The sequence below is a fragment of the Falco cherrug genome, chromosome Z (genome assembly GCF_023634085.1).
Source record: "Falco cherrug isolate bFalChe1 chromosome Z, bFalChe1.pri, whole genome shotgun sequence".
In the NCBI taxonomy this organism is placed as follows: Eukaryota; Metazoa; Chordata; class Aves; order Falconiformes; family Falconidae; genus Falco; species Falco cherrug.
In genome coordinates, this window is record NC_073720.1 from 25358493 (window position 1) to 25385972 (window position 27480).

At 36.5% G+C, this 27480-nt stretch overlaps 1 protein-coding gene across 5 annotated transcripts in view; it reads right to left on the reverse strand.

Annotated features, from left to right (window-relative positions):
* Nucleotides 1-838: 838 nt before the first annotated feature.
* Nucleotides 839-27480, reverse strand: part of TENT2 (terminal nucleotidyltransferase 2) — a 45307-nt gene continuing 18665 nt past the window's right edge. For all 5 annotated transcript variants that reach the window (XM_055699180.1, XM_055699181.1, XM_055699182.1 and 2 more), the window contains 7 exons: nt 26182-26258; nt 22683-22811; nt 18595-18638; nt 14428-14564; nt 7892-7983; nt 3544-3623; nt 839-1618 (listed from right to left, as the gene is read on the reverse strand). In XM_055699180.1, the coding sequence (XP_055555155.1) occupies nt 1544-1618; nt 3544-3623; nt 7892-7983; nt 14428-14564; nt 18595-18638; nt 22683-22811; nt 26182-26258 (634 nt within the window). In that variant the 3' untranslated portion in view covers nt 839-1543. The remainder of the gene's footprint in view (nt 1619-3543; nt 3624-7891; nt 7984-14427; nt 14565-18594; nt 18639-22682; nt 22812-26181; nt 26259-27480) is intronic.

Below are 27480 nucleotides of genomic sequence, written 5' to 3' on the forward strand. Positions count from 1 at the left end.
TCAAACATAAAGCAGTAATTTAAGGTGTGAGACAGGTTGACGCATTACGTGATGCAATGCAAACTCATGAGAGAGACAAGTACAAAATTTTGTGCTGCACATCCAGCTCACTTGAAATAACATTTTTGCCAAGTTTGAACTTGTCCATTCAGTTATCCTACGTTGGTAACGTTTTAAATTTTCCTAGACAAAGACATAGTCAACAACTGTTTTGTTTAGAAAAACAGAAACAGCCCTCCTCTCTTCCTCAAATCCCCCTAGGACTTGTATAGCATCTTTGATTGTAGACATCAGCCTGTACTAAAAAGTCATGCTTCCATTTTACATAAAACAGGTCAAAATGAGTGTTTCACTAAGACCAAGTTTACCACCTTATAAAGAGAAAGATCAGCGAGGGGGGAATATACGCAGAGAGTAATGGATTGCTACGGTCAGATTATGACTGAAAGACTGTTTAAATTGCAGAAGGAAGATGTTTTAAGAAGCAAGCCAAAATCTTAGAGACTAGATCATGAAATGTCTAGTAAGTAACCCCACAGCAGGCAAATACTTTACAGTTTCTAGAACATCTAAATCATAAAACCTGAAATAAATTAGAACATAAAAGTTTGCACAAGAAGACCTAATGCTTGTTATTTTACACAGTTATAAAGGTTTTCACAATCTTGTTAGAGACAGCAATAGATGAAACTTTTACCTGTACACAGGTGCAATGCAGAATAGCCATACAGAAGTGTATGATTTTCAGCAGAGGCCTTACTTTTACAGGGCATTTTCTTTTCTACTTAATTATAAGAAATATTTTAAGTATGCAGTACAACATAAAATGGAAAAGCTGTATCTTCCATATATAAATTTATTTCATGTGACATGATACAAAATATTAAACTTACAAAAATGAAAATACAAATTTGACAATAAGGGTAAGTGCAGTTTTAACAGTGAATTCATTTTCAATAACAAGTATGTGAGAGGCACAAAATGTACTCAGGATTTTAAAAGAGGGTTCACAACTTTTTTTTTAATGCTAGAATTTTCAAGATTACTTGCCTCTATTCATTTTACAGTAGTGACCAATTTACAAATATTTACACAAAATAGAAACAGAAGCCCAAATTATTGTAGCAGTGGTAGGGTTGTGGGGTGTTTTGGTTTTAGTGTGGTTTTTTTTCCCCATCTCTCCTTCATACGCTCTGTGTGAATATGAAGCCTTCATGTACATTGATTCGTCCTTTTTACTTCAACTTTTCTGTAGTAGAAACATTGCTTGCAAATTCCATTTTAGATTACCTTAAGGATACAGTTGGACTTGCATATTGTTTAGCTCTGAATGTCTTTGTATCATTTATTACATATTCCTTTGAATGAACAGCTGTATTAACAAATATTGATAACAAAATATGCAATCCTTATTAAAAAATTTCCTTAATAGAAGTTTACAGAGAAAAACATTTCATAAAAAAATGTGGGGTAACAGCCTTGTGATTTTGATACTGTGCCTTATTTCACCAGGGTGCCATAAGAAGGAAGCGAAATAAGTTGATTATTTTTGGTGTGTGGTTGTTCTTAAAGGTAATATACTGTTCAGGTCCGCTTTGTCTCGTAATACCTGCCAGGCCTGGGGGGGGGGAAAAAAAAGCACAAGGTTTTAAAAGGCTAAATAATCTTTGCTGTTAATATTTAGACATCATTGTAAGCAGTAAGCCTCACAAATCCACAAAAATCAGGTTGATATTTTTTCCCCGTCTTGAAGAGAGGGGGTTTGGGATTTTGGTGGGTTTTGGTGGGGTTTTTTTTTGGGGGGGGGGGGGGGGGGGGGGGGGGGCGGTTTTTTTTGAAGGCATGAAAAAATCCAAAAAGTACACAAAATGCAATGAATTACTGAGGATGCTACAGCCTCTCAAGAAGAGAGTAGATTTGTGGAGACTGACATGTTAACATTATTTAAGCATTACATTGATATTCTAACTGCAAAATAATGCTCTCAAATTCACACATGTCAAAGTTCCTGATACAAGCTGTTATACTCTGACATCTTCAGAACTTAATTGTGTCTTCAAAATAGGTTGTTTGAATTTTCTTCTGTATTCTAGTGTTAACTCCAGGACACATCTGTCACATCTGCTAGGCCACGAGCCCACAAATAACTGCAGTCACCCTCCTGTCTTTACACAGAATTAATTTAAACCACAATGTGTAAAGAAAACCACATGAAGAATAATCTCTCAAGGGTGATGAGACAGATTCCTTAGGCTTCTTAAAAAAAGTCAACCTATTAGTAAGTACTTGCAGCTTTAGGCAACTGTCATTCCTTGTGGTTCCTAGTAAAGAGGAAAATTTTTTCAGGGCCGTGACACTCTAGTATATAGGCTTCTAGAAAGCTAGGAGCAAACAACTGCTTTTACAATTTTCAGAAAACCACGCAGGTTGAAATGAATTTTTTAACTGAAAATCTGAAAAGGGTTCACTGTTTTCACAGAACAGTGAGAACACCCAAACTACTTTGTAAAATACTGCTTTAGCAGGTTCGCAAAATCAAGTATTTTATGTAAGCATACGTGAACAGTTCAGTATTTTGTGTGCTAACATGGTTAAATGTTAGCAAACTGACATTTCCAAATAGAATTACAAAGCAAGAAAGTTATTCTTTTCTGACTAAGGCAACGCCTTACAGCATTTGTTCTATTATAAATAACTGGCATTGATTTCCTTTTAGCTGGAGAAACTCTCAAGATGTTTAAAGATTTGACTAACTGGAGCAACAGGATCCTCCAATGACAGCACAACAGGGGAGTCTAACTGGTTAAAGCTGGAAGCCACTTCTGTGCAAGTCCCTACTCTTCACTACATTATGAATAATCAGAAGCCTCAAAAACTGGAATTTGAGCTGTGATTCCAAATGCAATGCCTATGATAGGAGACGAGCATAAGACAGAGTTGGTAGCAAGGGTTTTTACAAGAATTATGTTTAATTAAGGCCTAAATCTCTGTGTGCTTCTAACCATCCTTGCTCCTCCACTGGCAGGAACAGTGAAAGCTCCAGTTTGAACTACTCGTGTTCTAAAACTATGAGTGTGGCCTCCCTGAAGGAAACTACCAATTTAATTTGCTTGTCAAAAACCAGCAGAAAACCATAGGTGGCGATATTTATATAAAAAAAATATATATTATACTTATATAGTAAGACGTATAAACCATTGTTTATTACCAGTGAAACACATGTAATGAATATAAAGTCGCAATTCTGAAGTTCTTGATCATCATTACAATTTTATACATGCACAAGAAGATCCAAGACAAAGAGTTTACTATTTCAAGTATCCATTTCAACTTTGGTCTGATGTTAGGGGCAGACATTAATACTCTTACTGAATAATTTTCCACAAATTTTTTTTAAAATAAATTTCTATTCTTTTTATAGTACAAAGCATAAAAATATTTGTAACACAATCATCAGAAACAGGAAGGTTAAATGACTAGCATTTGTGTAACTACCTTGGAAATCAAAATGACTAGAAATATTAAATGAGATACGCTTTTTACCTTCAGAAATTCACCTTTGATAATACTAAACTTCTGTTTTTCATGTACAGCTCTAGCAGTGTTTGTCCCATCAAAGGGCTCTGCAAGATAAAACACAAACATTAAAAGAGTTAAAACAATCTTAAAGCTAGGCCGTCAGAGAAAACCCAGAAAGGTCAGCATATTGTTGCTTCCCAAGACTGTTTTGAATGGCTGATTCTACTTTGCTTCTCAATCCATTTGCACAATCATTCACCCCCCAAAAAAGGCCAAAAGCCTGAATGCTTTCATGCTATGTAATCCATAATAAAATCAGGTTATTATATCTGTTGAAGCACACCATGATTGTGCTGAAATTATGCATCAGTAATTACTTGTTACTGCTTTAGTCTGTGATGACATATCAGAATATGATTTGCATACTAAAATGTTTTGAAACTTACTACACGTGCCTCTTGGAAATATCTACTTTGGATTCATCTCATTCAACCACTTCTCAGTGAAATACAAGGAGTACAGTAAAATATTTACTATAACTTTTTATGTGAGATGTATCAGCTGCTCTAATAATTTATTTTATCAGTTCGTACCTGTTCTACAATATCTATTAATAAATCAATAATTTGGTGCTTGTACCTGCTAATAAGACTACAAAGTTATGTGATGTTTTACCTTTTTTTTTTGCTAACAGAAAAAAGTTCCAAAGTATTAATTGAAGAAATAAAAAAGTATTCCTTGCTACTGATAGGTTGCCAACATTAAAGCAATAAATACTAGAAAATTAGACACTATGCATTACAATGCACTACAAAACAGATTTTACAGTCTTTTTAGGTTGTTTATGTATGTTGTTTAGTTGCTTATGAATTGCTTTTATTCAGATAGGGACATATAATCAAATAAAGCATTAAACAGATCAGAAGCGCTTATGCCATTAAGGACACTGGGGCTTCAAATCTGGAATTTTTATTTCTGCAATCTATTTAAATTCACACATTGTTTCTGGCAACAAATGTTGTATTTGGCAGTTTTCGAAAAGGTTTCTCTTAAAACTACATATAAATTTTTTTAGTGGATGTGAACATGCAGATTTATTTTACTTCAGAATGCATCATACATTTAGATTGGGAAAAAACAACTGGCAATCAAATAAAAAAGGTACATAGTCCTCTAAAGTCAGTCACATAATTTGATACAGTGACCTACTGCCACTAATAATTCCACATCCCTTACCATGTGAAGCAGTACAGCATTTCTTTTGTGTGTCATATGTGATGTTAACTGTTTCTTTAATGCTAGGACCTTTATGTACTTTATGTTAAATCAAGAGATACGTATTTTTTTAAAGCAAAAAGAGCAAAACTATACAATCTTCTGAAACCATCAGTGAGAAAAAACGTACTCTAGCACAAAAGCCAACTCACATCTTCCCTGTATTCTTCCTGCGTATTTACTGACTGTCAAAAGACAGACTCATTCCCTGGAGCGCAGCAAGAGAAGTTTTGCAATCAGCTACTATTTACACCACTACATTTTTCTAATCATCAAGACAAGAGTCCATCATAAAAGTTATCTTGTTCACACACAGTTATGAGAATATTAAAATCAAAAAAGTAATACAACTTCAACACTGATGCTTAAGAGAAAGGCTAAAGGGGATCATCTTTCCAAATGAAAATACAGGAAATCATAAAACTTGGGAACTGCTACAAACTAAGCACTGAGGAATTATTTTTAACATGTGGATCTGACAGATTTAAAAGTACAAGCATGAATCAGGCACAGCTTAGACAGCTTCTGATCCAGTTTCCCTGAATGACTATCAATTTCATAGTCTCATGAAATTGCCATGCTTCTAGCTTTTCCAAATTCTTTTTCACAGATACCATTTGATATAGGCAAGATTTAAACTGAAACCAGAATAGTTGCTAGCAATTTAAAGCTTCTAACAACGAATGTTCACAAGCATTAGCTAAAAGCAGTGTTTTCAGTATCCCCATAATGGTAATAGCCTGCCAGATTTTAAACCATCTGAAAAGAGCATCTCTGCTATATTTGTTTCTCTAATAGAAATACAAGTGAGAATCAGTCTTAAGGCAAATAAAAACTAAAACACCACGATTTTTTCTTTGAGCAAACCTAAATACAGTGCTACGTGCAGAAATATGGTAACTTGCAGGCAATGACTTGCATAATCTACTAAGAAATATCTTTAAAATAATAAAAAATATACACAATAATAGCAATTACTGAAATTTTAGTTTGCTAACTGGAAAATCTGACAAAGACTTAGAAACCAGAATATGTTGATATGTTTAGCTACCTTTTAAAAGCTTCTTCTCAAAGTACACAGAAGGTCATTTACACACTTTGTTAAATGAGTTCATCTTAACAGCTGTTACAAACATGAAACCTACTTTGAGTTGAAATAGGAAACTTAAGTTTTTCCCTTCCAACTTAGAAGTAAAAACTTGGTATGTGAGGCTAAAACCCACTCCTAATAATGTCTTGATGCACACTAACAGAAAGGAATCAGATGTGCCACCTATAGATAATCTTGCTTTTTTAATAGTTCAAATGCAAAATGCATTTTCAAGGAAGAGTTGTATGCAATCAAGCCCATTTAATACAAATTCTGAACTGCCTATTTTGTATGCTGATATTCTATTTTCCAACCTGACAGAAAAAAAACTTAATTATTCAACCACTTTGTAATGTCATCATAAAAAACTGAGAACTTGAAACACACAGCCCCCCTTCAACACAGAGGGTCAGCATCATGTGACAGCAGCAGACACTGCTGCCCAGCATTCCCACCTCCCACACTGAGACCAGAGCTTCCACAATGCCTGCACTATGCTGTCCTGAATGACTGCAGCTGTGCAGATAGTCTAATTCTTATATTTCTCAACTCTGAGACTGCAGTCAAGCATGCAGTTGTCTTTCAGCATGTTTTTTCCCTATGACTGGTAGTTGATTTTCCCCCGCAAAAGACAAATAAAGAACAGGAATCCCATCATGTGTCTTCTTCACACTGTTATCCATACGATTATGGCCAAGTTGGTGAGCTCTGGGCCACAGAATAACCAGCTTCATGAGAAGATGATTATTCCTTGCACAGAGCAGCACAAATGCAGGAAATTACATACATACACACATGGGTGCACTCTCACCCCAGCAATCTTGAGAAATATCTGTCCACCCACAGGACTTCTGCCCTATCCCCTCTTCTCCCCCAGCAAAATTTTCCCAGTCTCCAACAACTCTTTCCGCAACATGTGACTCCTGTCCAAATTATATTCTGCTTTTATCATAAAACTTCAGCTCTTAATATGTTGATCCTAATAGCCTCCATCTATTTACAGTCAGGGCCCAGGCCACCTCTCCCATTTCAAACACCTTCCCTCTTCACCTCAGTGAACTAAAACACCTAGTTCTAATCCTGCTTCCATTCCACCTTGGCTCCTTATCCATGGTCCCTTGTCCAACCAATTCCCCTTCACCTGCTGCATTTGGATTCTCACTCTTCTGTCTCTTTGTGTTAACTCTTTCCAGTTACACAGCACCTCTCAGTCCCTTTCCCTGCTTCTCTTTTCATTCTCCTAACAACTCAGTCCTTCTCTTGGTCTGTTATCTGCTCTTTCCTTGGTCCAAGCTTCATCTCCTAAGCACGCTAACGGTTCATCTTCTTCATACAGATTCCCCATGGCAGCTGAAAGGTATCAAGAGCACATGAAGCCCGTTACCTATATAGTTATATTGCCTGGTTTAGTCTGCACTAAGGCAGCCAAGACATGTAACTCCAAAAGGTAGGTAGCATTGGTTTACCCTCCACTTATGGAGGGCATCATACAGTCTCTTCAGAATCTGTATGTTCACAAGCCAGCCAAAAACAGTAGCCACAAGGGGATCATAATCTAGTCACTGCTAATGTTTGGAATGACAGAGCATTTCTAGAACAAATAATATTCTTGCAGAGTAATCTGAATGTGTCTGCTGTTTTTTCAGAAGCCCAGTCTTGGCAAAACTGACAACTACATTTGCAGAGCAGGAGAACACACACTACTGTCATAAAGGCCATTCCTTGTCTAAGTCCTAATCCCTGTTCCAAAAGTAACAGGGCAATGAGCGCTCTTGAAGAAAAGGTCAGGAGAACTATTTTTAAACACTGTAGAACTTAAAGCTTCCTTCTCAAATGTTTTGGGTGGGACTGTTTCCAGAACTATTTGCATTAGTTAAAATTAAATTTTCTACATAAATACATCACCCATGTGCGTTATTAAAACACAATCAAGACAAAGTCTGATTAACAGGTTTAGGTATTTAGTGTTGTAACAGTTAAAAATGTTAATGCAGCTTTACATCTTACCTTCTATACAAATAAATTTGTTTCTCCATTCAATACCATCAGTCCTTGGAACAGTTTTGGCCTCACGAACTGAAATAATTTGATGGCTCCAACTAAGGAAAGGGAAAACAATATGCAGAACATTTAACTCTTACTTCTACATTAAAAATACCAGTTTACCTAAAAAAAATGTCAAATCGCTATGATATTAAGCCTAGATAACACAGTACCTTATAATTCACTAAATTATGAAGATCAGACTGTTACACTATGTAAGGCTAAGGAATGATGCGTAGGAAACGAGAAAAAATTTCCACAAACAGTATTTAAAAAATCATCTCCAAAACAGAACATCACAGGTATCCATGAATAACATATATTCATGACAGACTATTTTTTTCAAAAAACAATCTCAGCTTGAATATGGATACCTCCATTTATTTCTAAGTTCAAAGGAAATTATAACCTCAAATCTATCTTTCAGAATTTTTTGTGTGGAGAGAAGGAATGTAAGAAGTTTAAGTGCAGATGAAGTCACATTCTGCCTTCTATTAAAAAAAATTAATATTCAACAGTAAAAAGATACATAAAGATAGCATGCTTACAGGCCAGCATTCTTGGTGCAAGGAGAAAGCACTAGCACTTTGTATATACTGAATTTTAGATCTCCTACCAGTGCAACAACTCAAATACATGTTTGAAGATACTTACCACTTCCTGCACACAATTTTACAACAACAAAACCATAGGAAATGTCAGTGAAACAGGAACAGCAGGCAGTTTACAAAGCAATCTTTATCATTTCCCAAGCATCTTTATGATGCTTGGCACAAGACTAGGCCAAACGTAATGGAAGCCAAAGCAACCACTTGCAGTTTTATGTTCTCATCTGCGCAGCCACTTTTTAGGTGCTCTTAACTAAACCAGGGAACTACCATATCAGCAAAGCGCCTTGATCACCAGCAGTCTATCACCATATGCCCTGACTTCATGTGGCTTAGAAATAGCTCCGTAGTATGCTATTGGCTGTACTGGTGTTATGTACACCTGATGTGATCTCCTGACAGAATCAATCTTTTGACATAATGCAAAGGGAGAAGAGCTTGACTGAGTGCATGAACCACTTGCAGTAAATCTGTAAATATCACCTGTAAATCAAAATACAGTATAATTCATCAGTTAAATCTGGAAGAACTCTGTGCTCCCTAGGCCACAGATCAGCTGTCTTAACTTCATTAAGTCACTGGTGATAAGACAGTTTACATTGGCTAAAAGACCATGCCTGTAATTCCACACATTATCTTGGATACAACTCATGATTAAAACCACTTATGAATGTCAGCTGTTTGAGTAACCATACTTCTGTAGAACACATACATTATTCTTCTATTTAAGAATATGAATAGGGCCTATTTAAAAAATACAAGACACAGCATATGAGGCATAGTTTAGGATAACTCAGGCTGTTTATTCACCCACTGCTCTGTATATTTCTCTTTGATATATTCTTTAGAGAATTAGTACAGGTAATGATCATTTCTAGCATTCAATGCCAACTAAAGCTTTCATTCTAACCCATCACTCTCCATCTCCTTAATTCCCATAGTAAGACTCCTTTTGCAAGAACTGGAGATATCATGAGGCACCAAATACTTTCCTATCAAGTCTTTTTCATAAACTACCATCAACATAAGCTTAACAAGAAATTAAAAAAAAAATCAAACACAAAAAAAGAGAAAAAGCATGTGACTAGAGCAAAAAAGTTTAAACTGCAGCTTCAGAACACTGGTCACGCGCAGGAGTTGTCAGTTCAACTCCTTTGCTTCTTTTAAAACCTTAAAGATCAGAGAGATCCAGGGCAGTGGGGGTAAAGCCACACAACAAAATATTTGATCTGTGTTTGGGTAAACATTGTTTCACTTCAAATATGTAATTTTTCTCTTGACTTCCTTTCTCTAGGTTACACTTGGCTTGAATCCTCAGCAAACAGTAGGTTTGTAACATGCTGGTTTAGCAACAAAAGGTGATATTTCTAGCTATTTAAACAGCTTTTTATTTAAATTTGAAAACAACTACTTTATTTAATAGTCTCTTTAAACCTTCACTAACCCTGCATTGGTACCAAAATCAGCCTGAATTAGAAATTAATTACCAATAGCAAATTATTTGTGTATCAATTTTAACCGTTTTAGCTTGCACACAATAATTTCATTATTGTCAACACAAAGCATTCACATATGCATATTCTCATAGGCACATAAGCATATTCTCCACATATGCTTCCAATCCGTTAACTTAACAATAACAATTTAAACAGCTATTTCAATTATCAGTTATTTCTGGTGTCACTGCCCCATTAGGTATGTGTTCCTCATACAGAAGGCAAGAATTTGGAAGAAAAGGACCAGGCATTTCCAGGTGTAAGTGTGTATGAATACACTACAAACAGATTAAAAAGCTTGTCTTTTCCAGAGCGTTCTTATAAGCCAAAGCCACCTCCATAAACACACTAAGATGGGTACAAATTGCAAGCACATTTAATTCAATATACTATTAAAAAATGATCCCTTTATTACCTGAACAATTCTACCCTGAAGAGAGCCCTGAGAACCTGTATTTTATGTTTTGTCACAATTATGTCACCAATCTTTTATTAAGTCCACCAAATACAACTTAACCGGTAAGCAATCTTAAACAACTGCTATGTAACTTAAAGTAGTAGGTTTAAAAGAAGTAAGAGAAGTACAGTCTCAAAAGACAGTCTCGAAGTTCCCTAGCAGTAACTCAGGGGTGCAGGGCCTTGCTTCAAGGTCTTGCTTTGGAAAAAGACAGCCAAGTGAAAACCTGCTGCCTTCACTCACACCGGCAGAAATGAAATCAGACACTCTTCAGACAGACCGGTAAACATGGACCAGTTTCCAAATACTTTGTTTCGAGAACACCTCCATACATTTTTTTCACTTGGTTACATTCACTGCAGGATCAGCAGACCTTTGATACTTTTAAACACTCAAAGTTAAAATGGAGTTACAAACACAAAGGAAGAAACAGGTGCCTCGCATGCTGTGCAGCTATGAGTAAGTTCATCTCCCTATTGTGTTTTTTCCCTTTATACTTTTAATATGCTTTGTTTATTTAGAATATAAGCTGTTTTAGAAAATTGCTGATTACCATTTACTTATACAGTCACTTTCTACAGTCTTACTCAGGGATTTTTGGTGTGTCCATAAGGAGTAATTTTTACCCCCCTTCATAAGTTACTAAAAACATGACTTGGAAATTGCTGCATATATTATTGGGCTTACACACTACATATAGCAAAGCTTGATTTGCCAACATGGTTGCATAAATAGCTTGCTGTAAGAGTTCAAGTCTGCATAATGTTTCTCATGACACAGCACAAGGAGATGAGCTTATTCATGGCTGCTCAGCATGCAAGGGTCCTCTTTCTTCCTTTGTGTCCTACTCTTCGAGCCCATCCTGCCCTTAAATATTATTCACTACATCAAGTACAATAAAACAGATTTTAACTGAAACACCTACTGGCCTTTGCTAGACTGAGGGGGAAGTGCAAAACAATGTATTTCCATCTTCACTTCATTCTCCTGACCAACAAATGCAAAATAGCTGATCAGTTAAGCATTCCAGGCAGGTGGCATCAATGACTCATTCTGCCCAAAATTATGATCTTCACACATGATCTGATCATTCTCGACTGTGTGTTGTTCTTTCAGCAAAACAAATCCTGCGTATCGAACCTGGTAGTGTTGAGTCCTAGTGCGTAGACAGGAATCTACAAAAGTCACTTCTATGAAAATTGACGTAGTATTCTCTCTAGTAATCTTTTGAAAAACATTACAGTTAAATACTGTGTTCACTGGCACAGTACTGGTCATTTAAAAGTGACCCAAAATAATAGCCATAGTATCTGAAATATAATCTCAAAATCTCTGTGCATACTAGTTTTACAACAGAAGCAAACACTGGAAAAAATGCTGATTACAGCAATGAAAACATTCAACACATTCAGGAATAAAATAGTTCTTCCATGAAATGCAGAACTAAGAGCCCTGCATTGGGTGTATTTATCCTCATTCCCACCTATATTGTTATTTCCATCAGCAACCTCAAGATACCGTGGATAGCACGACGCTATACTTGATCTCATTGGCTATCACACACAAAAATTCTTAAACAGCATGTTCTGCCTGCCTTTTCACTTCACATAGCATTAATTTGGCTTTCTCTTCTCCAGCCAGTTACCAGGTTTTATGAAACTACATGGAATTTTACTATCTTTGAGACACACACGCCCTTTCAAACAGGATTTATAGTTGTCAGGGATATATCGATGGTCAAGTAAACATTTCTGTCCCAGAAAGGGTTAAAAATACTATAGGTTGCTGCGTTAGGTGTGTCATTTCCTGATATGACTTCTTAGCTATGTAAGATTTTCAACACAGACTATTTTTAGAGGCTGGGGGGTTTTTGTTGTTTTGTTTTGTTTTTTTTTAAAAAGACAGAGTATCACCAGTCAAATATTTAACTTAACACTGGAAAAGCAAGCCAGATACTTTTTTTTTGTTTGGCTGGTTGGTTGATTGTTTTTTAAAAATATTTTCTTGCCTTGATATTTGCAACTATCCTCTCTTCACTGTCCACTTTTTCTAACTTTGTTTTAACCAGAAACTCCTCCATGCCTCTGATTAAATTTAGGTAACATTTTTTTCTCATTTATGATCATCATGAAAAATAATATTCAGGGATTACCATCAGTTTAAGTACTGATATTGCAGCATTTTTAGTCTTCATGCTTCTTAGTATATCCTGCATGCCTAACAGCAGACAAAAAAGAAAAATAAATCTTCCTGGACCAGCTACTGACTTACACAGAAATCTGCTCTTGACTATGTTCATAAGCACCCAAACCTGACGAGTCAGATTAGGTATTCTACCTGCATTTGGACAAGACCTTCTCTGCTAGCTTGCACAGGCAAACTAGAAATCTAGTTTCACTTCCTTAAAAAGATAACCTTATACATGAAAGCAAATAACAGCTCATTGTACAGACAAGTAGAAAAGGACCCACATAAATTAGAAATTTGAGGATATCCTCAAATATCTTCTAATTAGGGTATCTTCTAATTTATCTTCTTAGCAAACAACACCTTACCAGATGAAGACAGGTACTCAGGAGAAACTTTTAGAGCAAAAGACCATTCCTTTAACTGCAGATGCAGAAGCGGGCTGGAAATTAGGACCATGCGTGGCAATCAGTTAGCTGAGGGGAATGTGCTGGAGCTCGTATAGACAAAACAATTAACATGATGAGTCACGCTGAGAGAGCATAGGCGAGTGGGGGACGGAAGGCACCAAAGGTAACACCTTGCTGTTAATTAATGGTAGTTAACCACCAATTGGGGATTGCCTAGTATGCAATGCTTAGCTTAAAAGAACCAATCTGTTTAAAACACGCAGCTTCTGAAAGTGTATATAAACTCGTGTTTCTGTACAATAAAACGACATTTGCTTGCATCAGGCTGCGCCCTGTCCCTCCATCGCAGCATGCAGAGATCATTGAAGAAAATCCTTTATGTGAAAATTTCTCAGAATGAGGCTTAACCATGCACAAAGTGCAATTAGTTCATGAATTGCCACAAGCCATATGGATTTAGCTTACATATTCCACATATAGTGCACACCCCAGCAATGTTTTTCTATCAAGGATATACTTCGAAAATATATCTACTTCGAAAATAACAGTTCAAAATTATAATGAGTATCCAGTGGTTACACATTTTGTTATCCTTTCAGGAAATGGATATGATACACATACACAGGACAGCAACATGTATGAACCAACTGCCTCAGAAACAAGTCCTTTAGAAGATCTCTTTTTGAAATACAACCATTTGATATTTTACATGGACAAGCACTTTATAAACGAAATTCTCAAGTGACAAGTTAGCAATATATTTGTAATCTACAACTTTCTCAGATGCCCTCACAACTTTAACTTCTTCTATTCTACAAAACAGTTCAGATGTCAAAATTAAATTCAGATTCTAGCAAACCAACTACCTATGGCAGAATTCTTGACTAGTGTGGCCTATATTGATGTATATTATAGTCAAAGTATGGAGCCACTTGATTAGTTATCTCCATTGACTCAGGGTGACAAAGATAAGCGCAGCTATTGAGGTCCAAATAATTCATGTCATGATCTACATGTTAACAACTAAAAAGAACGGATCTTTCTCACACACGGATAGGCAGCATAATACAGCAAAATCCATCTATTTTTAAAGCACAAAGCTCTCTAACTTCAGGCAGCTATTTTATAGGATAGGATGCTTGGCTAAGCAAAAGATGTCAGACACTCTTTTGTCAGCATTCCTGCTGTCCTTCAGTCTTTTCACCTATTTGGCTCTCCATCAGCTACCACTCCTGCATTACTGCTATTCTTTCTCTTTAACAGTTATAAAGTGTTGGTATATTGAACAGAAGGAATTAAAGTTTTGCATGTTCTAAAACACTAAGACGAGTTTATTACTTACTCGAATTCTGTAGCATAATATTTGAAGAAGCCTACTAGCAAATCCCCAAGGCTTGATACATTTTCTGACTGGTAAGGAGGAATGGTACGTGGAGCTTCATGAACAAGATCCAACTGCATAGCAGGATCAAAAGATTCCTGTCAAAATAAAATCACGAGAGCTTATATATATATAGACACACACACAGAGCCTTAATCTAGGTGCATGTATTTTTCACAATAAGAAAGCTGCCTGTCATTTGCTTATTAGAAGTTCAAGGACAGCTTACCAGCAAAGGACTATTTCTCCTGTGCTCCTCTGTTGGATACTAGGTAACTCCCCCTGAACTCAAGTAGAACTACCTTGCACAGGAGTGTCCGAGACCATCTCTTGCCTTCTGCTTGCTCAAGAATTTTAAGAAGGGAGAACCGCTGAACTGGACTTGCATTTACATGCTAGTAAAACCACATGAGCAGAAATTGAGTAAGGTAACCTGCACTGAGCTGGCTGCAGTTGAACTGATAGGGTAGCTCAATCTAATGCACCTACCCCCAAGTTTTCATAACTGGTATAGAAACAACCCAAAAGGAAGGCCTGACTTGTATTTCCCACAGCACAGAGTTAAAATTACATATGAAACCCACTGCCTCTAATATGAACCTGCACCCTCCCACATAATGAGTTCAAAGACTGCAGCAGCACCTCCTCTAGACAGCCTATCTGAAAGCGTAAAAAAAAAGTCATACAAAAACCCTAAATACACAGAACACAACACTTAAGCTGAAGTATGGTTTTCTTCAAGAGGTGGGGCGGGGAGGAGAAAGTCAGGTCTGCTGTAAACAAAAGTCACTACTGCGCTGCTGCCAGCTGAAGAAAAGGAATCTATACAAGATTAAATTAACATGGTTCTAAATTCTTTAGGTTCTTCTGAGAGACTGGGGTACATGGAGAACATATCTTCTTTTGCTAGAGAGACAATTTTTAAAAGCAGATAATATTGTGATACTACATCTTACAGCAATGTTGGGTTCAATTTCCTTAAAATACACAAGATACACAAGAGCAAGCTTTACATTCACATAATGAATGATATCTACGTAAATTTAGAAATGTATTCAATCATTACTGTATCTCCCCTTCCATTCTTTTGTTATTTTAAAGAGTAGTGTCAGGCATGACTCAAACTTTATAGTACTAGAATACCAGTGGAAGCACTATACACTGTAATATTATTTCCATGTTCACAGCTGGCATGCTTCCTCTGAGAAAAGTATCGTTAGCAATCAAACCAGTAGGACTTCAAAGTTTGGTACTCCCATCCTCTTTTGTCAACTCTAGCAAAACTTCCTGGAGCCTTTCACAATACCTCCTAGGAAAAAAAGACAATTCTTCCAGCTATGAAAAATTCCAAGTCTTGCTCTTACATGATACAACTTTGCATATAAAATATTATTATAGTTAGTAGAGCTCAGAATTTAACAGCTTACAATCCAACAGAACACATCAAAAGCATGGAGACAGACATAAGAAGCAGACATGCAGCATATGAAGATCTAAAAAGGGAATGGTTATTCCTGTTATACAGTATGCACAGCTTTAACCCTAAAGTTAATCAGAAAGGTACTAGAGTTAAAGTCATGACTTGACCACTCCCACAGAAAACTGCAGAAGAGTCACAACAAATGAACTGAGTATTAACAGTATAATAGCTCATGAGGAAACAAACACGACGAGGAGGGGAAGGAACGATAACAAGGGCTGCTGACTTCACATCTGCAGTACAGATATACTGAGTCACAGAATCTGCCTTTTGTTTCTCGCTCATGGGAAGCATGCCTCTTTTACATGGCACCTACAAATTCAAACAAGCAGTTTCCTTCAAAGCACAGAAGTATTTTCAGGCTGCAGAGAAAGCTGCAGATTTAATTTTGAAAAATTGTAGGTAGGGTGCTGTAGAGCAATGTAGCTGGGTTAATTAGCATTGATAATATACAGCTGTGGGTTGGCTTCAGGGTCGGTGGGTTGGCTGATGTACACAAGGTGCAGCTGTGGCTGGTTCTGTTAAGGGGTTGGGCAGCCAGTGAAGAGGGAGCAGCCGAGGAAGGGAGAGAGGAGGAAGCAGAGGTAAGAGTGAACATGCCCTGGAAGAGGAGAGACTAGGAGAAGGCAGCAGAGGGACCAGCATGAAGAGTATGTTGGTATGAGATTGTAAAAGACCTTGTTGCAGCTGGGTAGTTTGGAGAGTGCTGTGACAGGGTGCTTTGTTTATGAAGGGGAGAAGCAGCATTTATGCGGACACAGCTTTGACCAGCTAAAACCACATGAGAAACGTATGGGTGTTTTGGATACTGACATTTGCCTATGCTTTGTAATTATTACTGCAAGCTACAAGACCAGAATTCTTTGGGTATATTTCTCATTTTAAATTTCCTTGCAATATCAGTATTCAGAAATTGTAACTTCCACAACTCTTCAACAATTATACTCTTGATGGAGACAGTAGACCAAAAATATATTTGCAAATCTCTAGCTTTTAAAAAAATTTAATCCATAGTTTTGATTAAATTTTATAGTAAGCATATATAAAACTATATTTTATTAGCAATCCTATAGTATTTAGTCCATCCTCCAAAGGCAAGGTAACATCAACAACAAAAAACCCTACCTTTAAACACGGTAAAAAATGCTATCCTTACAGCAGTGTTCTAGAAACAGGAACTTGCAAGCGATTTACCACTTTTACAAAATAAAACCTTGCATTTAGTACAAATTAATCAGATTATTCAGCTTATGGTATTGTACACTTTTCCTCTACTCCATTAATATTTCTGTAGTGCTCTGAAGACCATCACATAGTTCAAACACTACAAACATAAATGTTTGCATTATTATTACAAAGGAGTCGAAAGCTACCAAATCTTAGTTTTCTTTAAATTACATGCTACGCAGAACTTAAAACACTACAGCATATGAGCTTTAAGCAAACATAATTACCAAATTTAGCAATTCAAAAACCCCATCAAACAAAATTGTGTACAAGAAATGAAGAACAGCTTCAAATGCTTTTAAGCACCAATAATGAAAAAAAATAGCAGGTACACAGTACATTAAAAAAATCAGAGGAAAATAAAGACCATAAATATTTAACACAGGTATGCCTAAGCAGGTTTACAAAATAGAAATAAAACTCCAGTGTACTATTGCTCAAAGCTTTCTTCTGCATCTCAATTATCCTAATTACCCAAAATGGCTGACACCACAGCATCTTCTCCCTGCTGTACAGTGTCATCCAGTATTCCCATTCCAGCTATAGGAAATACTTGCAAAAGAAAGAATGGCTTTCCAATTCTACCTCAGCACAATTATCAGCAACAGTAAAAACCCATACATAGATACAGGGACACCAAACTGTGGCAACCATGAATAAAGAAAAATTTAAAAAGTGACAGGTGAGATGAGAGGTAAGGAGGAAGGAATTGAGAATTTCTGCAAATAAGTTGCAGCATGGAACTACTCAGCCATGGCCCCCTTGTCCCCAGACAATATTTAGAAGAGTAGCTTTTATTTCTAGGTAACGTTCCTTAGATTAAGTCACCAATTATAGCTCTAATGCTGCAGAGGATCAAAGCATACTGACTTCAGAGTTCTCTGGAAACCAGCTAAGTATGATCTGGACATTACAGCAAAGTCCCCTAAAGGTGTTTTCTTGCTGGACTGAAGCCCCATTTTGTCACATCTCAGAAGTCTCTCCTTAGTAAGTGTGTATCATTCATTCTCTGCACCCAAAGACACCAGGTAACCCAACAGCTGTAGGAAGGTATGGAATTCTGAAACACTACAGTGGGATGGAAAAAGCACTACTTAATACATTAAGAAATAAGAATCAGAAAGTTACAGATGGCACAGTAGTATTTTCAGTATAGTGTAAAGAGAATTAGGTCAGCAGCTCTCATAACCACTTGTTTCCGACTGCATGGGAAATCTTCTTATATGTAACAGACCACTTTCACTAAAGAAATTATCAAAAGCAGCGAATAACCTTTTTCACACTTACGTTTAGTGTATCAATGACCAGGCTTACAGGCTGTGTTTAACTTAATCCATTAGAGATATGTAAGAATTAATATATTTTTAGATAAGCAGCTTCATACACATATATGATGTAGTAAATTTGCAAGAAACACTTACTGGGTAATTTTTTTGGAGGGATGGAAGGATGGGTTCAGGTAGAGCTATAAAAAAAAAAGTTCAAAGTTGCTGTGACTCATGTAATTCACAGTAAACAGTATCACATCAGCTACACCGAAGGGCTGGACTGAAATTCCAACTTAAAGACATCTATCGACAACTCTGTTTTCATGCATTTTGTAACATAAGATTTATTCAGCAGATCTTTCTATTACTATATTTAGTATTGTAGTAGCATAAGGAGTTAACAGAAGGCTAAGGGAAGCTGTTACTAAGATACTGCTATTTGCAGAAGTCATGAAAAATGCTACAGCAGCTGGGTATGACTTCACTTTTAAAATTCACAAATTCACTGCTATAAGAAACTAATCTAGATTCCCTAAAGGAAAAAAAATCCCTCCCCCTGCCCGCCCCCCCCAATACAATATGATTCTATCACAGCATAGGAAGTCTCCAGATACTGCAAAAGTACACATTCTTCATCTGCAATGTCTTACATACCATCTCTCCAAAAGTAACCTAAAGATAAAATGCTCAAAACACTTAGCAGGCATTGCTAGCAAAATCCCAACAAAATACATAAATACAGTATAATGCTGTTAGCTGGTCTACTGAACAGCAAACATGTTATACAGATTATGCAAACCAGTGACACCAACAAACACAAAATTAACTAAACAACTGTAACTTTTATGACATGGATGGGGAGACCATCTATTGCACAATAAAAACAACAGGGGAAAAAACTTATCTGCCAGATCAGGTGGTCCTACAGATAGCAAAAACATTCTGAAGCATTTACATCCCACTCAAGCCTCAGAGAAGCTACCGAACTGTTAGAGCACTTCTCATACTAAAGCTTTAATGCCATGTCTTCAGCACATATATATTTTTTTAAACAACTGGCCTACATAATTCACTAGGGAAAATGGTAATTAAGTTCAGCACACAAGACTTGGACTTGGGATTTAATTCACCCTTCTGAAAAGGCCTCACATGAGAAGAGATGTTATAGAATCCATTTTCCATACAGACTAGGAATCAGAACAGCAGAATTCTCAGAATGTGCTTGGGTTATCTTCAAAGAGTATATACTGTATTAACTAGCAGGACTGCTAAGAATATGATCACAGCTGCTTCAATAATATTTTTTTGTGGGTGTTTAGAAATACGCAAGAGCATCTCATTTCTGCATCTTGGACAATTTCCAGTTCTCTGCCACACAAAAATAAAAGGCAACAAAATCTGAGCAATACAAGCAATCAAGATATTTTATCTGGGTCTGTATGCTATATTAAGAGGATGGAGTTAAGAGGAAAAGTTACCACTTATCACTAGAATTTACCACATGAGTTTTCCTTTTCTAACTGTACGAGACAGTCAGACCTGCTACGTAGAGGAAAGTTTATGTACAAGACACTGATGTATCTACAAAGTAAACTCAAGCCACACTAACCTTAGCTCCAAAGACATCCACATGAGTATAAGAATATGGAAATGTATTAACTAGTAAAGGAAAGAAACTTCCCTAGTGAAGACAGTGACACTACTTTATTTTTTTTCCCTCCACAGTAAGATGAACAAAAGCTCTATTAGAAATTCTGTGACTAGGTAGGACACAAGCTACTTTCAGTAGCATCACATGCATGTAGCAGAAATGGGGAAGCAAAAAAACCCACAACTTAAAATCTGCATGAATGAAAGATCAGAATCTAAACAGCTGGTGCTAGATACATGTCCAGCACCACAATTCAGCCTTTTTTAGTAGAAAAGGCTGATGAAACACAGGTTAAAGGCTCCTGTTTGGTTTGCAGAGTGCTGATCCCTCCCAGACAGCTGACTGATCGTAGTTCTGAAAAGGATTATTTGAACTTTCTTCCCCTTCCCTAGACAGCTGTTGCAGCTGACACAGATAACTACAGCTAATGCCCTCATGCTTGTTGCACTGTTAACATTCTGTCAAGCCTACACCTTTATACTTCCTTGTAACTCCTACTGTCTTCCCTTTTGTATGTTACATTTATGCACAGCTCAGTAATTGGCTATCCATGACTGCACACAGCATGAAATACAAGTCTCTAGAGTAACTGTGAAATACAGGGAAAATAATTTGGAGAATAAATTTACAAGTGAAAAGGTCTGTTTCCATTGAAAGTGTAACACTAACTATCAAATGCTTATCAAGTCACTGTTAGGATGGTCACTAATTGGTAGACCATGTAAAGATACTTTTTCTCCTCATCTTGTGCTTCACCTTTGTATAGCAATCTTCACATCCAGTAGTACTCAAAATTTACATCTTGTATCTAATAATCATTTTGGTGTCTTTAAGACCATTGTAATTTCATCTCCAAATCAACATTTTTTGTTTGATTGATTCCCACTCCCCACCCTTGGTGTATATTAAGGGCCTACACTGAAGTACTCAGTCACCTCCAGTGTGGTTTCAGACCTGTGACAACAGACTTGGCCACATTTTCTTTTCTTTCCATAGAAACAAAAAAATCTATCTAATTCCACCACAGCAGATGTAGACAAAAAAGCCTAGTGTTGCTGGATCTTGTAGGTTGTCCTACTGTCCTCATGACTGGTACAGTAACAAGCACACAGTATGAGCACAAAATAATTCAGAAGTAATTCAGCCAATGGGATCCCAAACACACAAAATGCCCTCCTAGGTCATCTACTACACACACTGTTTGGCTGAAAGCAAGCCACCAGCTTGAGTCAACTATCATAAAAAACTTTCCACCACTGCACGGAGTGGGTGTAGCACAATTCTGAAACCAATAAATAGTTGGCTATGCACTCTACAGCAACTGTCTATATTCTAGGCCAAACAAGCTGTCAGGAGCTAAATATTGTGTCTACCCAATTTAAAAAATAAAAAATTAAAACCTATGTAAACTGACAAAGAGGAAAATTTTAAAATGAGAGACTACTCAATTTATCCACAGCTATGATCATAAAATGTTAAGAACCAGTTGTCATTAAAATAAGATGAACAAGAGTAATCAGCTTGTTACAAAAAAATTCAGACACACAGAACAAATACAGGCAGCAAAATACACAGTCTATACGTGAACTGACAGGAGTTAAGAAAATACTTCTACAGGCATGTCACTCCACAAGATGTACACTTCAAAGATCCCTTGTGTTCCTTTCTGAAGCCACTTATCTCCCAATAAACAATGAAGAAATGCATACTGAGCTAAATGATTTCTTAAACGATTCCTTTAGCCTTAAGCATGAACTACAAACTACAAAAATCACAAACATTAATTTCCTGTAATGAAAGAAATAGGGGGATAAGGTAATTTCATTCCATTCCTTGAAAACATTTCTGGACTGCATGGGTTTCTTGAACTCTCAACAGGGACCCTTAGTTTCTCAGGTAAAACTCTCCAGCTCCATACAGATGTTCACCGTTTCAATATATTGAAATCACAAGGAAAGATACTGCCACTGGCCGTCAAATATCCCAACTATTAATGGTCTTTGATATCTGTCACCTTACAGAAGACAGTAATCAGTGGAAAAATCTAACCACATGGTAGTGCACTCTTGTGTATGTCCCCTGTGTTCAGGCCTTTGCTTATCAGGAGACAGAAAAATAACTCCATAGCATTTGTTGTCCCTTTGAATTTTCTTGTAAGTTCCCAAATGAAAAAAACAAACAAATAAAAACCCCAACAAAATCCCCCCCAAACCCCACTGAGAATATTACGTTCAGGTCTTTCTCTTTGTTAACAGACAGATTTTTGTTAGCTAGGGCTTGAGTTTGTTTTATAGTTACACAGTGTCCTGCGAGTACACTGTTTTGGTTTTTTGGTGGGGTTTTTTTGGGTTTTGCGTTTTTGTGGTTTTTTTGGTTTTTCATCTTTTTGAAGCTGGTAACTCTGCCTCTATAGAAGAGGTGCACTTGTTAAAGAAAAATGCAGCAGTAAGGAAATGGAGTAAACCCACTTTGCTTTCAGATTTTTCTGTTTGGAAAATGACTCCTGCTGGTGTTTAATTTCATTAAAGAGGAAAACAACACAAATATGAACTTAAAAGGGACACTTACAATATGTAAAAAATATACTTACTCTGTAAATAGTGCAAAACCATCAATACAAGACTATAGCTGCTTAAAGTACCACGACTGGCATCATTTATGTCATTGCAACTCGCCCACTTCTTAACAGCAAGTACTAATGGACGAACTCGATTCTCAACTGCAAATAAAATAAATACATCTCAAAAAAAGCTCATTTAACTAGACAGCAATCAATCAACATTTGTTCCTACCTGATCAACATGATACTCTTGTATTTTAAAGTTACCTTTTACAATCATTTTATAAGATTTACTTACTCTACAACATGAAGTAGATAGATACAACTCTATCCATTTTATAAAAATCAGAAAAAAATATTTGCATTTGAAAAGTCTTTTGAGTAGTAAGATCCACAGACACACTACAAGGGGTATGCCAAGTAACCTGCAGGTAAGACAAAACTGGATGCATCAGTCAATGCAGCAGTGTCACACTCTACTTTTAAGTTCTCTCCAGTTCATTGTACTAATTTTCCTTGAATTAACTTGCTGCCAGGACAGACCACACATGATTTAAAAATTTATTTATTTACATTATATAAACTTTGACAGCAAGAAAAAGAATTTTCCTGGTTGGACAACACAGAGCTCATTCTTAACTTTTCCTGAAGATCCATGAAAGCAGTAACCCCTGCATACAAATGTATGCAGGGCAAATTATTTTAAGTTTGCCTTGTCCTCAGTAGCTTTTTGTGTAGATGAGATGTTAGATACAATAATTCATTAAATCAAGACATATTCTTTTCATTAGGAAAGACATAAATACAGTTGTATGCCAGGTATGATCTTCTGAATTTCTGGGGAACATAGATAGCCTTCTAATTAAGGTAGTGATCTGTTGTAGAGATGTCACTCACCATCACCACCTAGGGACCTTGCAGAGTAGTTTTTTATTTGCAGATATGTGGAAGCAGATCATCGGCTCAAGTCAAATCTCTTATGGTGGCCTTACAAAGCCTTATTTGTTCTGGAGTGTAATTTCTAAACTGACATCACTGTGCAGAATTTTGTATACTGCACATCAGGACAGGATTATATCAATACGTAATCACTTCATCCAAGACAACAGACATCCTACAACAGCAAGCTGAGGTGCTCTCTGTTACTCTGTAAGTTGTATCAAGCACATGATATTCACACAACCTGTTCACAGTGGTTCAGCACACATGCTCCGTAAGTGGTACTCTTCTCAGACTGAATGTCTTAGATCTGGAAGACCTCTTAGACAGAACAAAACTCCTTACCATCAGTCACCTCATTCCCGACATCATTCACCAGTAGTTGAATTAAAAAAATGGAACTATTAATAGTGCAAGATGTAGAAAAATTACTGTACAGACATCATATGAATATGTGTTAACTAAAAGATTTTTCCATGAAAGAACAATGCAAATAGGCTCAAATTCCAAATGGGACCCTTGTGTGTCTGTGTTACAATAGAAAGGATTTCTTTTTAGTTGACATTCTGAGATAAGATTTTCTGTCTGTTAGTGCCTCTTGAGTTCAACAGTAAACAAGCTACCCAAGATTTTCTGTCTGCTAGTGCCTGTTGAGTTCAACAGTAAACAAGCTACCCTCTCAAGAAAGTGCTCAGTAATGTCATTTCCTCCAAGCTTAAAGGTCCAGCTTCCACTAATTGAAAAATATCTACCATGAACTGATTTAATTGCAGACATGCCTCCTTAGGCAAACAACTGATAACACAACAGCACAGACTTCAGTTTCTAGCTCTGCTTCATCTACCTACATTTTCTGTGGACATTCTGCTTCACTTTGCCATATCATCTTTGATTTTTTCTACAGTGCCTATACACCAATATAGAAGTGCTGATTTCAATAAAGATAGAAGAGCACTCACAGAAATATTTATGAGTTTTAGTGAACATGGTTAAAAAAAAAACCAAGATAACTAGTCCTTTGTTTGCCTGAGCATCTGATTTGTCCTAATGAAACAGAGACTCATACATCTTCCATGAGAGGTAATCTGATCTTTTTTTTTTCCCCCATGCAGAGTGAAGCCCTTCAGCCACAAATTTTCGTGGGCAGGCTAGTATTTTTAAGGCTACCCACCCCGGTTGATATGACTTATAAGGCTTGCAAAGAGATCGTGTGATACAATGTTTCCATCTACTTCAGTTTGTCTTATGTTACCTGAGAGTTTTCCAGTCCAAAGGTGCACCACACACCATGCTTGATACTACTTGTCCATTTAGGAAGGTCTAGCACACTGAGGAGATAAACTTTTCAATCACAGGTCTCCCTCAGCTACTCACTTACTCAACCTCAAGAAAATAACAATATTTATCCTTCATCAGGAGACAAAAAGTTAATTTTGCTGGCCTTATAAAAGTGGGCACCAAGGCAGAGCAGAGGAAAAGGTGAGATACCAGGACTGCTTCCACTGTTCTTTTCACATCTGGACTCTCATCTGCCCTCTACAGCGATTTGCTGAGAGGAATAAAGAAAATCTGTGGCAGAAGCTGGGAACAACTATATCAACATTAGACTTGGTGAAGTGATTTCTCACCTGTAGCCAGGAACAACAAAGATTATCTGCCTAACCTTTTTAAGCTTGGAAGGAAATCCTTCTCCAGGCATACTCCTTCCTGGATGTATGAAGAAATCACAGTTAACCAACTGATCCAGGAAAAAATATAGACTCTCCTAGTAACATGAATATAGAACACTGAAACTATTCTGTCTGAAATATTAATAAGTACTAAAAGTAACTTCTGCTGGTAATTTCCTACCCTAAATAGAAAGCAATTCCTGTAAGCAAGAACTGCAGAAGGTGGTCAAGGAAGAAATGCAGATCACCTAGAAGAATTAGCCTGAAGTCCACTCCCTAGATATTTATCCGCCAAGTGATATTGTGATGCTAAGTAAGAAAAACTTAGTTTAGCATTAAGACTGCTGTTTTTACTACTTCCCCTTCAGAAGTGTGTTTCACAATCTCTCCCTGACATGGAACTCCTGAGGAGACATAAACCAGTTTTGTTTTGGGGTTAGTAAAAAAACCACCTGAAGCAGTATTTTGGATTTTCCAAGTAAAGACTCTGTAACAGCATAGAGACACAGCTAGCTATCAGCCACACATCCTATCAGTGGCTGTAAGGTAATAAAAAGCTGCAAGTTATACCACTAGATAACCCTTAGTATAAATATCTTGTTACCCGCAGAATACTGAAGCAGACCTTGTAGTAGATATGCGGACCTCAATATGAAGAATCTTTGTTACCTTCTGAATATTATATTAAATTAAAGACATACCTAGCTAATATATCAGTTTTCTCCATGTATTTAGAATACGCAACAAGAACTTATATTAAAACTATCCGATGCAGCTATTTAGGTAATTATATACATATATGTAGTAACCTAAATATATTCAACCGAATATATCTATATTCTATCAATGTATCTATCAATACTAAAATACAAATTAAAAAACCAAAGTTTATAGAAATAATAAGTACATAAAAAACTTACTGTATGCATAGGTTCTCATAAGGAATGTATTTCTTATTCCTACAACATTATTTACATTCAAGTCAAACTCCACACAGCTATCGGGGGGAAGAAAACAAAAAGAATCAAGCATCATGATACTCAATTTCAGAATATTTATTACCCACTTAGTGACAGAGGTGGAGAAATGTAACTTTAAGATAATACTCTAGAAACTTCATTCAAATAGTGTTTTGAGGCTGTGATTTCTATACTGGTTTTGTTTACAGTACTTGAGTTCCATTATTATAAAAATGTAATTGTTGTTTTATATAAAGAATACACGTAGATCCAAATTTAGACATTAGGACAACTTAATATATCTAACAAATCTTTCTCCCAACCACTTGCACTACATGATTTCCTATGGACAACTTTTGATGCCAGGAAGAATTCTCTGAGGTATTAGTTTAGGAAATCATGCCAATGAACTGAGGAGAACTGGAAAAGGTCAAAAGCTAAGAAACTCTTTTCTGCAATGATGGTCAGCAAGCACTTTGAAATTAAAGCTGTGTATTAGTAAACATTGCAGATTTTGTGATACAACAGTTTTAATGTGTTTCACAATATTAACAGCAAACAAGGCAAACAAGCACTACCTGCTTTATTTGTATCACACCCCACTCCAAAGTTTGAATTTCATATGCTATACAGAGCTTAACTACTCACAGTACTCCAGAAACAGTAATAAAGTCATAGTCAATAAGCTATAGCAACACTGTAATGCACAACAAGAACAGCCTACTATTGGCAAAGAAGTAGCTATCTCTATCTGCAACATACAACTATTACCATTTTATATAGCTAGGTTTCATTCACATAGCATTTGATTGCCTGAATACTCTTTTAGATTGTCTTGAATTATTGTAAGGGGAACATGGCCCTGGAATTCATTAAACTGCCTAAAACACGTTAGATGCCTACAAAAAGTTTTTGACATCATTAACTACATTAAAACATTCTTTGCATCAAAAATGCTACACAATTTTAAACCAGAATTAATATCAAGCATGGCTTTTTAGATGTTTCAAAAGCACAGTACATAATAGTACAGGAAATAAACAAGCCTGAGCTACTGCTTGACAGTTGTAAAAATAAGCACAAACACCAGTAAAAATGTGAGTTGTATGTGCAAATACAACACAGAAATAAGTCAGGCTGCACATGTAATTCCAGTTAACCCCAACTGACAAGATTACTATTTACCAGATGCTGATTAAGGAAGTTCGATTGCAGTTTTGTACTTTAATATGCACATTTAATAGCAGTTGCAAATATGGC